Source organism: Salvelinus namaycush, chromosome 29 (assembly GCF_016432855.1).
Source record: "Salvelinus namaycush isolate Seneca chromosome 29, SaNama_1.0, whole genome shotgun sequence".
NCBI lineage: Eukaryota > Metazoa > Chordata > Actinopteri > Salmoniformes > Salmonidae > Salvelinus > Salvelinus namaycush.
Window position 1 is genome coordinate 31,280,231 of NC_052335.1, and position 16,385 is coordinate 31,296,615.

Genomic DNA, 16,385 nt, shown 5'->3' on the forward strand with positions numbered 1-16,385 from the left:
AGGAGCAATCAAATCATATTTCGGTAGTATGCATCAGTATAATACAGATGTTTTCCATTTGTAACATGGTCTATTGCTTCCGTCTGAAACTCAAACTAAAACGTTACACTCAGGAAAGGACGCTCACAGACAAAAATGTGAGCAGACTTTTTCTAGGTGAGAAATTCACAGAATGATCTGAGATAGGTCATGTGACCTCCTTTAAAAAAAAAAAAAAAGGTACCTTAAGGAACTATGGCCTGTTCAGTAGCCACTTCCTTTACAGCCCATCTACCTTCAGAGTGTGTGGTCGGGTTCAGGCAGATCAAAGGGAAGACACACAGAGGAGGAGAGAAGGGCACTGAAGTAGGTACTGGGGTATAGACTGATGACAGCCTCTAATAAATAGCCTATAGAGAGGCATGTCTATAGGCACACAATGCACTAAACATAAAGGTTGTCCTAGTAGGCAAGGCTAATGCACAGAAGACCACAGAATAAACAGAAAACGAATACACTACCTGTAATGAACAAGATAGGAGACAGAGAGCTTGTTTCAAGCGCAGAATGTGTTTATTGTTAAAGGACCACAGGAGGCAGCAGGTAGCTGGGTCCAGGAGCAGGCAGAAGGTCATACACAGGGGTCCAAAAAGGCAACAGTACAGTCAGGGAAAAGGCTAGTAATGTCGTCCGGGAGATCAGGCAATAGGTTGATAACAGGAAATCCGATAGGCTAAAGTACTGGCAGGGAATAGGTGTCGTTAAGTGAGGGCGGCAAACACTATCATACACGGGAGGATTAAATTACAATGAAAACCAGCACTCCAATTTGAAGTGTGTCACAAAACAAACAATACCTCACAATGATGGGGTTCAAAGAACTGAACTAAATAGTGTGTGATAATGACATACAGTGTGAACAGGGGATCAGAATTCAGGGGTTTGGGATCTGGAGATTGAACTCTGTTCAGGGGATCTGTGTGTTTGAGAATGTGAGCTGGAAAGTGGTCTGGAAAATGAGCTGCGTTCAGGGGATCTATGTGTTTGAGAGTGTGAGTTGGAAGCAGACGTTACACTACCTTGATAGAAAAGTAGTTCTACTACTACTTTCAAATGCTGTGTCGATGCTCATTCAGCCATCTTTCAGCCATCACCTTTTTCATATTTGCTCTTTGCAGGTTGGCCTCAGTCTACACCGTAAGGAAGGATGTGTGTGTGTGGGGTGGGGCACCCGGCAACTGGTGCATTTTTCCAGTGCCCCAAACATTGTCGTTTGCTGTGAGAATTAACACAGAGTGTCAAAGTCCACTCATGGTCTGGCAGAAACAGGGCAGGCATCAATCAGCCCCTCACCATCAAAGAACTGCGTTATAAATCAATATCACTGACAACTACCATCCAGCCATAGCTGCAAACTGTTTGACGAACTGTTAGGCGTGTTGAATGAGGAGAGGAAGAATCAGCAATACTTACATTATGGTTTTGAAATAAAATTATGTTTACCATCAAGGTTGAGGTCAATTGTATTTTTATTCAAGTTGGAAACTCAGTTTACTTCCTGAATTGAAATTAATTTGACCTCAACCCTGCATGACATCGTTGAGGCGTTGCACTTTGTATTGTTTTGAATAGTAGACAGGGGAGAGCAGGCTTCCACTTAGGGGTATCAGGGTTTGGCTTAGTTTGGGTATATGTGGGTCAAAGGTTGAAGGTCGTGTCTTTGAGGGGTGCCATGTCAGTGTTTCCCCTAGATTTTAAAGAGATCCGTGCTGCACCACCCATGGCTGTCGTAAAACGTTTCCAAAGTTGGGTGTATGTGTGTGTGTCTGTGCATGTGGGTGTATGTATGTGCTAAGTATAAGGGAAACATTTTTACGGTTGCCACTGTTAGAACAAAGACTGTGTTGTAGACCGTGTAGCCACTGAAATAGCAAGCAAACAGAAAACAGCTGGCTAGTAAAAGGTTCCAAACTAGACCTGAGGTAAATGTTTGACTGAGTACCTCACACAGACATAACAGACAGATCAACTGCATTTCTCAGGTGATTCAGACAAATGAACAAATACTCATTCCAGAGGGAAAATCTTCAGCGCCTTCTTCAGCTCTTTTAGCGAGGAGTGAGGTGTCAAAAGAACATGCGGTGACCCAGTTCCATTGAGGAGGAGCCGCAGTTCAAATACAGAGGTCACATGTGGTTGAAATAAGTTATCTGGGTGGCACTTGTGCTAAATTAGTCCATTAGAACAAGGTAATTATAAATTCCATTGTACAACCACATTTCAACCACATGTGATCTCTATTTGAACTGGGTCCTCTTCAATTGAACTGGTTCACGGCATGTTTGCACCTTGACCATTGCCAAAAACATCTGAAGGCACTCTTTGGAATGAATGTTTGTTAATTTCTCTGAATCACCTGAGAAATATGGTTATTTTTATTGTAGGTTATAGTAAAGTTGCATCTCACTGAGATTCAGCAGGAACAGAATATTGTAAACTCTTTCAAAACTCCTGCATTGTTGGATCCATGAATGACATAGTTTTAGAAATGGAAGGATCGTTCCCCTTCTTCCAATGCTATACGTTTCTGAAAGGTCTCACTGCTACCATACAGCCAGAGTACATTTTAACACAGTGTTAACATAAATATCGTTGCTGGACCTAAATATTTGCCTTCCTATACTGACACCTAAGCGTAGGGAGCTCAGGTTTATATAACAAATACCACATAGAGCTTCTTTTGTATCTACATGTACTGCACAGAATTATAGCAGTATGTATCGAAAATGTGAATACTGGTATGTACATAAGTAATGTACTTGCTACCACCAGATAGTCAGAGTGCGGGTCAAACTTGGTGTGCTGCTAAAAACACATGTGTGACTCTTTGTTTTGAATCTGAGATGTTGGTGTCTTATATATACAGTCGTATGAAAACGGTTGGGCACCCCTGACAATTTCCATGATTTCCATTTATAAATAATTGGGTGTTTGGATCAGCAATTTCATTTTGATCTATCAAATAACTGATGGACACAGTAATATTTCAGTAGTGAAATTAGGTTTATTGGATTAACAGAAAATGTGCAATATGCATCAAAACAAAATTAGACAGGTGCATAAATTTGGCCACCCCAATAGAAAAATCACAGCAATATTTAGTAGAGCCTCCTTTTGCTAAAATAACTGCCTCTAGACGCTTCCCATAGCCTCTAATGAGTGTCTGGATTCTGGATGAAGGTATTTTGGACCATTCCTCCTTACAAAACATCTCCAGTTCAGTTAGGTTTGATGGTTGCCGAGCATGGACAGCCCGCTTCAAATCATCCCACAGATTCTCAATGATATTCAGGTCTGGGGACTGGGATGGCCATTCCAGAACATTGTACTTGTTCCTCTGCATAAATGCCCGGGTAGATTTTGAGCAGTGTTTTGGGTCGTTGTCTTGTTGAAATATCCAGCGCCGGCGTAACTTCAACTTTGTGACTGATTCTTCAACATTATTCTCAAGAATCTGCTGATATTGAGTGGAATGTGAGTGGAATTGAGTGGAATGCGAACCTCAACTTTAACAAGATTCCCAGTACCGGCACTGGCCACACAGCCCCACAGCATGATGGAACCCCCACCAAATTTTACTGTGGGTAGCAAGTGTTTTTCTTGGAACGCTGTGTTCTTTTGCCACCATGCATAACATCCCTTGTTATGACCAAATAACTCAATCTTTGTTTCATCAGTCCACAGCACCTTATTCAAAAATGAAGCTGGCTTGTCCAAATGTGCGTTTGCATACCTCAAGCAACTCTGTGGCGTGTGTGCAGAAAAGGCTTCTTCCCCATCACTCTCCCATACAGCTTCTCCTTGTGCAAAGTGCGCTGAATTGTTGAACGATGCACAGTGACACCATCTGCAGCAAGATGATGTTGTAGGTCTTTGGAGGTGGTCTGTGGGCTGTTTTTGACCGTTCTCACCATCCTTCGCCTCTCCGATATTTTACTTGGCCTGCCACTTCTGGCCTTAACAAGAACTGTGCTTGTGGTCTTCCATTTCCTCACTATGTTCCTCACAGTGGACACTGACAGCTTAAATCTCTGCGATAGCTTTTTGTAGCCTTCCTCTAAACCACAGGTGTCAAACTCATTCCACGGGGGGCCGAGTGTCTGCGGGTTTTCGCTCCTCCCTTGTACTTGATTGATGAATTAACATCACTAATTAGTTAGGAACTCCCCACACCTGGTTGTCTAGGGCTTTATTGAAAGGAAAAACCAAAAACCTGCAGACACTAGGCCCTCCGTGGAATGAGTTTGACACCCCTGCTCTAAACCATAATGTTGAACAATCTTTGTTTTCAGGTCATTTGAGAGTTGTTTTGAGGCCCCCATGTTGCCACTCTTCAGAGGAGAGTCAAAGAGAAAAACAACTTGCAATTGGCCACCTTAAATACCCTTTCTCATGATTGGATGCACTTGTCTATGAAGTTCAAGGCTTAATGAGCTCACCAAACCAATTGTGTGTTCCAATTATTCAGTGCTAAGTAGTTACAGGTATTCAAATCAACAGAATGACAAGGGTGCCCACATTTTCGCATAGCCTATTGTTCACATCTGATTTAATTTCATACAACTTAATATTGCTACACTAAAAATCTTTGTCTGGACAATACCCCAGTACTCAGCTTTTATTAGAAAATGAATGGCATGCCACTGTGATCATTTTCTGTGACGACAGAGTAAATTATTATGCAGCCTCAGAGGGGTGCCCAAACGTTTTCATACAACTGTATATACACACACACTCAGTTGCCAGTTTATTAGGTACACCCATCTAGTACCGGGTCGGACCCCCCCTTGCCTCCAGAACAGCCTGAATTCTCTGGGCATGGATTCTACAAGGTGTGGCGTTCAAACTTTGTTCAATTGTGATTAAGGGACCTAACGTGTGCCAGGAAAACATTCCCCACACCATTACACCACTGCAACCAGCCTATACCGTTGACACCAGGCAGGAAGGGGCCATGGACTCCTGCTACATACACCAAATCCTAACTCAACGTGAGGCAACAGGAACCGGGATTCATCGGACCAGGCAATATTTTTCCACCCCTCAATTGTCCAGTGTTGGTGATCGCGTGCCCACTGGAGCCGCTTCTTTTTGCTTTTAGCTGATATGAGTGGAACCTGGTGTGGTTGTCTGTGTGCAATAGCCCATCCGTGACAAGGACCGGCGAGTTGTGCGTTCCAAGATGTCGTTCTGCACACCACTGTTGTACTGTGCTGTTATTTGTCTGTTTGTGTCCCGCCTGTTAACTTGCCATTTTCCTTCGACCTTAGGTGTTTAGAGGCTGTTAAGGAGACTGAACCATGGAGTACTGTTTCTTCTGGTCTAGACTACTTTCAGAGGGAGAAACAAACAACTTGTAAAATACTGAACTTCCCCTTTAATATTCATCAAGTAGTTCAATGGATAAAGGCACTGTGCAAAATAATTTTCTCTCCTGGTCTTGATTGTCACATATTCAGTACATTCCTTTTTTTATTCTGACGTACACAGCACACATGGGGGTGTACATTTTCCTCACATTATAGCGTTCAACATTTTGCACTGACACAATCTAACAAAAATACCTTAATTGGCGGGCACAAAAAACAAAAATTACATATTTCTACCAGATTGGAAATGATCAAATATTGTATAACATGTCTAAAATCTGTTAAAATAAAACAAAATCTTAAACGCAATGACCCTCACTGACTGATCCCTACTGAACATTATTTTAAAAAAAAATCAATATACTTCAAAGAAACTTCCAAAAACAAATTCCAAATGTGTTCACTGAAGCAGACTTGATGAAAATGTATTTAGCACATTTCTAAAAGGTGTATACCGTTATATACTGTAACGTTTCGTGGGAACTTGATGCTCATATATGGACAGACTGACACTGTTAGCCCCCATAATTCCCTGATACAGTCCTGACCTAAGTCCAATAGCTTGTTTAAAGAACCATGGACTGACATTGTTTCCGTCTAGCTGTTGCAGTGTTGTTTATCCAAAGTTCCACTGTCTGTTGTTGTCGATGTCCGCTGATGTGATGGAGGACAGCAGTAGTAGTACATGCCTGTGTTGCAGTGGTCCGTGACTGTGACGACTGGCTGCGGGGCCATCAGAGGTTGGCTGACCCTGCTGAGGGTAAACAAATACAGAGGTCAGGGTTGGAAGGTTTCAACCTAGTCTTCCTTATAGGGATTTGTTACTTACCGTTTCCTCCTCCCCTTAGACAGGTCCCAAAATGTTCTCAATCTGTTCCACTCTTCCTGTCATGTCAGCTAGTGAGAAGAGTAAAGGCAATTCTTTTTCATGGTAAAACATTAGGATTAAGCTAACAACTTGAATAAAAGGTTAATAAACAGTTACATCTGGAAAAACTCATTTGTAACCTTCTTTTTTCATATACATATATATATATTTTTTTACAATTGATCTACAACATCAGATTATCCAGTTGACAAAGTAGCATTTGCTTCCACAAATCTAAACCGCATAATGTCATGGTAGATCATGCAACCCAGCCCATCAATCATAAAGGCATTCAAGATAACCCATTAATTACTTTGAAGGAGGCATACCACTGAGTCTTCAGCCTATATTGAGTGTTGCGGTCAGTTATTTTCCTACTGTGAACTAACAGAAAGGATATGTCTGGCAGTGATCTCCTGGAGGGCGGCCTGTGTCTGCATCTGGAAAGCCAGTCTGGCTTCACACTTACAAGGGTCCTCCACCACCACCACCTTCATCTCTTCATGTTGGGACAGAGCAATATGTCACGTTAGTGTTAAAGATTACATCATGTATGTACATACAGTTGAAGTCGGAAGTTGACATACAGGTTGGAGTCATTAAAACTCGTTTTTCAACCACTCCACAAATTTCTTATTAATATAGTTTTGACAAGTCGGTTAGGACATCTACTTTGTACATGACACAAGTCCTTTTTCCAACAATTGTTTACAGACAGATTATTTCACTGTATCACAATTCCAGTGGGTCAGACATTTACGTACACTAAGTTGACTGTGCCTTTAAACAGCTTGGAAAATTCCAGAAAATGATGTCATGGCGTTAGAAGCTGATTGACTCAAATGATGTCAATTAGCCTATTGGAGGTTTACCTGTGGATGTATTTCAAGGCCTACCTTCAAACTCGGTGCCTCTTTGCTTGACATCATGGGAAAATCAAAAGAAAATCAGCCAAGACCTCAGAAAAAAAATTGTAGACCTCCACAAGTCTGGTTCATCCTTGGGAGCAATTTCCAAACGCCTGAAGATAACATGTTCATCTGTACAAACAATAGTTTGCAAGTATAAACACCATGGGACCACGCAGCTGTCATACCGCTCAGGAAGGAGATGCGTTCTGTCTCCTAGAGATAAACGTACTTTGGTGCGAAAAGTGCAAATCAATCCCAGAACAACAGCAAAGGACCTTGTGAAGATGCTGGAGGAAACCGGCACAAAGGTATCTATATCCACAGTAAAACAAGTTCTATATAACCTGAAAGGCCGCTCAGCAAGGAAGAAGCCACTGCTCCAAAACAGCCATAAAAAAGCCAGACTACGGTTTGCAACTGCACATGGGGACAAAGATCGTACTTTTTGGAGAAATGTCCTCTGGTCTGATGAAAGAAAAATAGAACTGTTTGGCCATAATGACCATCGTTATGTTTGGAGGAAAAAGGGGGAAGCTTGCAAGCCGAAGAACACCATCCCAACCGTGAAGCACGGGGGTGGCAGCATCATGTTGTGGTGGTGCTTTCCTGCAGGAGGGACTGGTGCACTTCACAAAATAGATGGCATCATGAAGTAGGAAAATTATATTGATATATTGAAGCAACATCTCAAGACATCAGTCAGGAAGTTAAAGCTTGGTCGCAAATGGGTCTTCCAAATGGACAATGACCTCAAGCATACTTCCAAAGTTGTGGCAAAATGGCTTAAGGACAACAAAGTCAAGGTATTGGAGTGGCCATCACAAAGCCCTGACCTCAATCCTATAGAAAATTTGTGAGCAGAACTGAAAAAATTGTGTGCGAGCAAGGAGGACTACAAACCTTACTCAGTTACACCAGCTCTGTCAAAAGGAATGGGCCAAAATTCACCCAACTTATTGTGGGAAGCTTGTGGAAGTCTACCTGAAACGTTTGACCCAAGTTAAACAATTTAAAGGCAATGCTACCAAATACTAATTGAGTGCATGTAAACATTTGACCCACTGGGAATGTGATGAAAGAAATAAGCTGAAATAAATATTTTTCTATACTATTATTCTGACATTTCAAATTCTTAAAATAAAGTGGTGATCCTAACTGACCTAAAACAGGGAATTTTTACTCATTAAATCTCAGGAATTGTGAAAAACTGAGGTTAAATGTATTTGGCTAAGGTGTATTTAAACTTCCAACTTCAACTGTACAGTAGATAACACCACACAGAAGGAGCCTCTCACTCAATACCTCCCAACTAATGTTGTTATACTGTTGAGTTCCATATACTAGTTGGGCTTGCAATTTTTCTTCTACAGACCAGGGTTGTGTTCAGTAGAGTACATCGTAGCAAAAGGTGTTTTGCACTGGAAAATAAATGTGTTCTTATTGGACTAGATCAGGTAGTGCCTGGAACATTTTCTCCCTACTAAACATGACCATGTATAAGTACTTTACCTAGGTTCAACTGATCCTCTTTAATAGCAGTAGACATAACCAAAAACTAATCCCTTACCTATCCTGGTTTTGCGCTCGTGTTCTCTAGTAGGCAAGACAGACAGCACAGAGAGTTTGGTGCCATTTGCATGGCCATGACAGGAACACAATGCTATGACAACGTTGAAGCAACCTAGCGAGTGTTACAAAGTGTTCGGCAAATGGAAAACCAACGGTGTATCAAGTAGTAATATTGATTGTGCACCAGTTGGATTTTAAAAGCTGAATGAAGACTTATCATGCATGTGCTGCTTATAAGAAAACTAACAAATTAGAGACCTTCTGTGATCACCATCCATAACGGGTCGAGCATCTGAGCATACTCAATATAAAGTTCAAATTATATAAAGGAGGCATATTTAGAATACAACCACAGTTAGCCCACTGACTCTTACGTTTCAGAGTACATGTTTTCTGGTCCAGGTTCAAGATATAGCCCTTCCGACACTTGCAGTGATGGGACGCGTTGCTGCTGACACATATGTGCTCACAGTCGTGTCCCATGGCACAGGGGTCCACACCTGGAATAAGCCGGGGTTAATGGAAGGCGCTGACAAGCTAGCAGCATGGGTAAAATTTCATAGGCTGGCATCATATTTGGAACTGTTATAGTTTGTACGCATAAGGATTCTGTCTAAGTCAAGGTGATCTGGGGTAGTACTCTGAAGCCATACTATCAAACATACTTACCTCACTGTATGTAATGATGGTCATTTATAAATCATTTATTCAATTTCATTCCTGGATGGCAATTTGATAGAAACGCTCATTTCAAAGTGAAGATACCATAACAAACTTAAGTAGGATAACATGTTTTAAGTATATATACACATTTTGCCATAGCCTGTTTGATGAAATTGTGGATGCAAAGGACACTTGTATTATCTGAGTTCCAGTGGCAATATTTACAAGCTTCAAAAAGCTGTATGGAAGTATATATTGACATAGTGCCAGCTATACACTGTAACTGGAAAGCTGTTGGACCATACACCTTCAATGCAACTCAGCCAAGGTCCTTTGCAAACATAGTGGGGAGGTTTACGTGTCTGACTCTGGGAACATGTTTTCTTGTCCGTGTTCAAGAGATACCCCTCCCGACACTCGCAGTGATAGGAGTTGTTGCTGCTGCTGCTAACACACATGTCCTCACAGTCGTGTCCCATGTCACAGGGGTCCCAACCTGGAATAAGTCGGGGTTAAGTGAAGCCGCCATCAAGCTACACATAAAGCAGCATGGGTACAATTTCATAGGCTGATAAGTTTGGAACGGTTATAGCTTGTATGCATTCAAAAGTGATCTGAAGAAGCCATATTATCAAACATACTTACCATATAGAAACACTGGTTGTTTATAAACCATTTATAATCTAATTTCTCTAAGAAAATGTCATTTCTGTATATAGTATAAATAGCATAACAAGTATAGATACCATAGCAAACTAAACTAAGACATGTTTTTGAGCATATGCATGTAAGTGCAGAAGGTATACACATTTTTCCATAGCCTGTTTGATGAAATTGTAGACGCAAAAGACTGTTTGTGGTATTGTCTGAGTTCCAAGCTTCAAAAAGGTGTATGGAAGTATATCAATAGACTATTGAAATAAGGCCAGCTATACACTGAAAGCCACCTAATGTGACTGGAAAGCTGGTGGACCATACACCAACTCAGTCAAGGTCCATTGCAAACATAGAAGGGGGAATGTTAACATAAAAAATAAATACATTTTAAAAACAATATTAAAATGTACACAACATTCAAGTTTAAATAAATATTAGAATGTTATGAAAAAAAGTAAATTTAATATTCAAAATGACTGAAGGTTTTAGAACAGTATTCTGATCATTTTAAACAAAGCAGTACGATTGACAGATTCAAAGCGATCTCTGTGTGGCATGATGCTTTGATTTCTCCTTGGTCAATCATTAATGAGCAGTTACCTCTTCGATCACCTTGCAATTGTTGAAGGACCATCCTGTCTGTTACTAAAAAAGTGAGGAACCATACCTGACTGTTCACTAGAGACCAAGATTGGCCAAAACTCTTGGGGCAGGTTTCCCAGACCCAGATTAAGCCTAGTCCTGGACTAAGAGGCACTTTCAATAGAGATTCTCCATTAAAATAGATTTTTAATCTGGGACTAGGTTTAATCTAAATGTGGGGAACCAGCCCAGAGTAGACCAAATGGCCAAACTACTTTCCAATTGAGCTGGAATCTAGTACCAGGGTATATAAACCTTTAATCCATGTGAGGTCTCCCTACACATTCTCAGACTAAAACCAAGGTTTAAGGTTTAGACTAGTCTCCTCCTCCTCCACCCTGCTCAGTCATACCACACAGGGTCTCCCTGAATTTGGAGGTGAGCTTCTCGATGACGCCGTAGGTCTCCACGTAGAACACGTGGTCTTCCAGAGGGTTGCTGGCCATCAGCCGCAAAGAGGTCATGTCGGCTCGGTCCACCCCCACCGCGTAGATCTCGATGCCGGACCCCCGGGCAGCCGCTGACACCTCCTCCACCTGGTCCTGAGGACGCCCGTCTGTCACGATGATGGCCACCTTGGCGATGTTCTTCGACTTTGGCCGGGCGCCTGACTCTTCGGTGAAGGCCTCGGTCATGGCCGACTTGATGGCCAGGCCAGTCATGGTGCCGGCGGCGAGGGGCTCGATGCGGGTGATAGCCTGCTTCATGTTGGGCTTGTTCAGGTGAGCCTTGAGCAGGAACTCGATCTTGACCGTGCTGGCATAGTTGACCACGGCCACACGGGTGGCTTCTGGTCCCACGTCCAAGGTGTCGACCATGTCGGCCAGGAAGATCTTGACCTTCTCAAACTCGCCGGGGCGCACGCTGCGGGAGCTGTCGATGATGAAGACCAGGTCCAGGGGACGGCTCCTGCACGAATTGTCGGTCGCTGGTGGCAAACCAGAAGCATTGCAGCTCTTAACAAGATGGCCATATGTTCACACTGAAAAGCCCAGTTTATGTCATACAAACTCATTCCATTGACACACACACATGTAGCCCTAGTTTGTGGATTGAAAAGCGACATACATTAATTCATATTAGTGTCCATGAACAAATGTGAAACAATTCAGCTACACAAAAAAAAGACATTTCTCATTGGTTGTTTGGGGGATGCACAACTCTGGTTTCTTGAGAGTTAAAGGATGAAAGAGGGGTTCGCAAGGCCAGTTGTGCATCATTGTTGAGTTGTGCATCATTTCAGTTAGACGATTTAGAGGTTAGTTATTACAGTATATTATGCCTTTCATCGAGCCATACTGTATCCTTTCACCTCTCTTAACTGTTCTTCTATGTCAATAGTTCAGGATTGGACTGTGAAAGGCCAAATTGAATGGCAAGGCTTCATTAAGCTTTGACATCCCAACTGATGCAGAAGTTTAATTGTTACCAGTATCCTTCTTTAATCATACTGTTGTCAAAACTGATTTGTTTTTTCCCAGAATAAGTTTTTTTTTTTTTTTATCCTTCTACTGCAGTGAAGAGTATTTAAATGTATATCCAGTTATTCATAGTTTTTTTGTTCAAAATTATAACCTACGGAGAACAAGAAAGTAATTTTTGACTTGTCCCGGAATGCTTCGCCCCAGTATTGTATTGTGTTTTGTCATTATTAGATTGCAAATAACATAAATTCTGGCTGGTTGATTATGTGATGAAATTATCAATGAGAATGGTTGATTATGTTACAGTAGTCCTGTGCTATTGTAAAATAAAAAGGCAGAGCTGACCTGGACAACTATGGATTGAATTGGTTGGGTTGGAAGGGAAACCTGGCTTCTACCTGTCTCCACACTGGTGGTGGTGATGACGACGCCGCTTTGGGTACTGACAGGTAGTGTTGGCGGCACGGGGGTGGTGGTCACCTCCAGTGGCAAGGTGGTCATCACCGGTTGCAATGTAGTCACTGATGGTAGAGTTGGAACTGTGGTGGGTAGGTACACCACAGGGGTCGTTGGCACTGTAGTAGGTTTAGGCTGTACCAGAGGTAAAATTTGTGGACATTTACCTTTGAATTTGTGGTGGTGGCTCACTGGTGGGAAAAAAACTTTAAACAGGTGGTGGTGAACTACTGGAGGTGACAGGTCTTGGTATAGGTTGTACACCACCGGTGGCGCTCGCCCTTTGAATCTGTGTTGGTAAGGTCTTAAGGGGACAGAGGGTCTGGGGTAAGCCACGGGTGGAGATAGAGGGCCAGGTTGTTGGTAAACCACGGGCAGGTGGATCCCTGGTGGCTGGTGGTGGTAGTGATAGCCTCTATGCCTGTATGCACTGGCGTGAACTAGGGGCCACCAGAGGAGGAGAGGAGGAGCGGTAGAGCAAATTAGTTAGTCAGCAAATGGGAAAGCTGTGAGTCTTTATGAATGATAGTTATGGTTTCAATGCGAGTTTGTATAAATTATAGTTATGGGTGTGTTGATGTGAGAATGAACTCCGCTTGCTTTAAGAGTTAGCATGAGAATACTGATTAGTTGTTGAAGCATGAGTGACATTTGAGCTGGTAGCCGCTTGGCTCGTTTCAAACAAGCATAGAGGAATATCGCACTTATAAAATGTTATAAATTGTAAATTACTTACATATGCATTTAGTCTTGTAGCACATATAGATTTGACAAATATGTCTGTCTTATAAATTTGGATGTCAGTGTTTAGCCAATAAAGCAAAATCAAGTATAATTTGTCAATTTTTAAATTGTAAGTAAAAAAAAAGTCGATGTAAATCTATAATGAGTTATTGCCCTGTTGAACTGCATGCACATGGAATGCATATGTCCAAGTACCTTAGTACATGTATTAGCATTTCCACATAGCAGACTAGGGTTGCAAAATTCTGGTAAATTTCCCAAAAGGAATCTCCAACCAGGATTTTTGGAAAACCAGGTTAAAAGTTACTGGAATTTTGCAAACCTATAGCAGACCGAATTATCTACAATACAAGGAGTGGCTATAATAAAACCAATTGTTCCGTGCACATTTTACGCGATTTTTACGCACGGACACTTGGTTGGTTCCCAATGAGGAGAAGCATGAAATTATCGGATTAATCTCTCGTGGACAGACTACGAGTAGTTGGCACGAGATTTTGATCGGATTAGACAAATAATTGAATTCAAGATGCGCTTTTCAATTTTGGCGGAAAATGTACTTGGCAAAACAATCAAGTGATATTCAGTGTGTATGTATCATGACACAAAACACAAATACAAATAGAAAGGTGTACCGACACCTTTCTCTGAAAACCTACCTGAAGGAGCGAGCGTCCGCAGCGGTGGAAGGGCAATATTTCTATGTTGTGCATAACTTTGAGCAGTAACCTGCTGTGGATCGAATCCATTCAAACGGTACGTTCCGTATACATCAGACACAAAGAGGAAAAGGCAGTAGACGAGACTCCCGAATAAAGACTTCATTGTACCAATGTGTTCTTCTCACGTCCGTTAAAGTTCTTGCTGGCTTACCCAGTCCGCACAAATGTCTGAAACTCAAATGTTTAGGAGAGGGACTTGGAGGGCCAATTTGAAGACCACTGACCAAAGCACGTGTGTAATTATTGTCCAATCCAGATGCAAGACGGAAAAGAGCGCATTTTCCCCCTCCCCAAACCAAACACCATTTTGGAAGGGTCAGTGATGTGCAGGATCCTTGAATGTCCCTACCCCCATTTCAATTGAATTGTTTTCAGGAGGTCAAACCAATAATCACTAAGCTATTTGATTTTTAATTTTAAGACCTCTTGAAGTATCTAAAAAATATACAGTACCAGTCAAAAGTTTGGACACACCTACTCATTCAAGGGTTTTTCTTTATTTTACTATTTTCTACATTGTAGAATAATAGTGAAGACATCAAATCTATTAAATAACACATATGGAATCACGTAGTAGCCAAAAAAGTGTTCAACAAATTAAAATATATTTTATATTCTTCAAAGTAGCCACCTTTTGCCTTGACAGCTTTGCACACTCTTGGCCATCTCTCAACCAGCTTAACCTAGAATGCTTTTCCAACAGTCTTGAAGGAGTTCCCACATATGCTGAGCACTTGTTGGCTGCTTTTCTTTCACTCTGTGGTTCAACTCATCCCAAACCATCTCAATTGGGTTGAAGTCCGGTAATTGTGGAGGCAAGGTCATCTGATGCAGTACTCCATCACTCTCCTTCTTGGTCAAATAGCCCTTACATAGCCTGGAGGTGTGTTGGATCATTGTCCTGTTGAAAAACAAATGATGGGATGGCGTATCGCTGCAGAATGCTGTGGTAGGCATGCTGGTTAAGTGTGCCTTGAATTCTAAATAAATCACAGACTGTCACCAGCAAAGCACCCCGACACCATCACACCTCTTCCTCCATGCTTCACGGTGTCAACCACACATGCGGAGATCATCCGTTCACCTACTCTGCGTTACAAAGACTCATCAGACAAAGGACAGATTTCCACCGGTCTAATGTCCATTGCTCGTGTTTCTTGGCCCAAACAAGTCTCTTCTTATTATTGGTGTCCTTTAGTAGTGGTTTCTTTGCAGCAATTCGATCACAGAGGCCTTATTCACGCAGTCTCCTCTGAACAGTTGATGTTGAGATGTGTCTGTTTCTTAAACTCTGTGAAGCATTTGGGCTGCAATTTCTGAGACTGGTATCTCTAATGAACTTATCCTCTGCAGCATAGGCAACTCTTGGTCTTCCTTTCCTGTGGTGGTCCTCATGAGAGCCAGTTTCATCAAAGCGCTTGATGGTTTTTGCAACTGCACGTTTTTTCCAGATTGTCTGACCTTCATGTTTGCCTATTTGATCTGTTCTTGCCATAATATGGACTTGGTATTTTACAAGTCAGTTAAGAACAAATTCTTATTTACAATGACGGCCTAGTAACTTGTTCAGCGGCAGAACGACAGATTTTGACCTTGGCAGCTTGGGGATTCGATCCACCAACCTTTTGGTTACTGGCCCAATGCTCTAACCACTAGGCTACCTGCCACCCCTGTATACCACCCCTACCTTGTCACAACACAACTGATTGGCTCAAATGCATTAAAATGGAAAGAAATTCCACATTGAAATGCATTCCAAGTGACTACCTCATGAAGCTGGTTGAGAGAATGCCAAGAGTGTGCAAAGCTGTCATCAAGGCAAAGGGTGGCCACTGAAGAATCTCAAATATAAAATATATTTTGATTTGTTTAACACTTTTTTGGTTACTAAAGGATTCCATATGTGTTATTTCATAGTTTGTCTTCACTACAATGTAGTAAAAATTAAGAAAAACACTAGAATTAAGAAAAACACTAGAAAATCTGTGTGTCCAAACTTTTGACTGGTACTGTATGAAAAAATGTTTTGATGAAAAATTATTTTTGGCCTTACCGCTATTAGCCATTACAAACACATTGAATAACATATTCACTACATGGACAACAGATAGTCCTCCCCCAAAAAATCAACAGGAACTTTGTTCTTTAGTGTCTGTCCTAGATCTGATCGATATAAGAAAGATTAGGAAACATTTTATACTTTATATATTTTTTTAGATGTATTTAACCCCTTATTTTTGGCACTAAACAGTGGCCATGCATTCGGAAAGTATTCAGACCCCTTGACCTTTTCCATATTTTGTTACATTACAGCATTATTC

At 41.6% G+C, this 16,385-nt stretch overlaps 1 protein-coding gene across 5 annotated transcripts; it reads right to left on the reverse strand.

The window, feature by feature from the left end:
- Nucleotides 1-5,396: 5,396 nt before the first annotated feature.
- On the reverse strand, nt 5,397-14,255 carry matn3a (matrilin 3a). 5 transcript variants are annotated; one of them, XM_038968878.1, is made up of 7 exons: nt 14,002-14,255; nt 12,541-13,038; nt 11,071-11,646; nt 9,131-9,256; nt 6,677-6,775; nt 6,238-6,308; nt 5,397-6,159 (listed from the first exon to the last, which is right to left on the reverse strand). In XM_038968878.1, the coding sequence occupies exons 1-6, from the start codon at nt 14,165-14,167 to the stop codon at nt 6,253-6,255; spliced, it is 1,521 nt and encodes a 506-aa protein (XP_038824806.1). In that variant the 5' UTR covers nt 14,168-14,255; the 3' UTR covers nt 5,397-6,159; nt 6,238-6,252. The 5 variants fall into 5 exon arrangements, with proteins under 5 accessions (XP_038824806.1, XP_038824805.1, XP_038824808.1 ...); XM_038968877.1 differs by having other exon boundaries at nt 5,397-6,162; XM_038968880.1 differs by lacking the exon at nt 12,541-13,038 and having other exon boundaries at nt 5,397-6,162.
- Between the last annotated feature and the right edge of the window lie 2,130 nt (nt 14,256-16,385).

Coding starts and splice junctions, on each gene's coding strand:
- matn3a (XM_038968878.1), bottom strand. CDS start 14,167: ATGAAGTCTTTATTCGGGAGTCTCGTCTACTGCCTTTTCCTCTTTGTG. Junction 9,257..11,070: donor ATTCAGGGAGACCCTGTGTG/GTATGACTGAGC, acceptor GGCTTATTCCAG/GTGTGGACCCCTGTGCCATG. Junction 6,309..6,676: donor CCAGGAGATCACTGCCAGAC/ATATCCTTTCTG, acceptor TACTCTTCTCAC/TAGCTGACATGACAGGAAGA.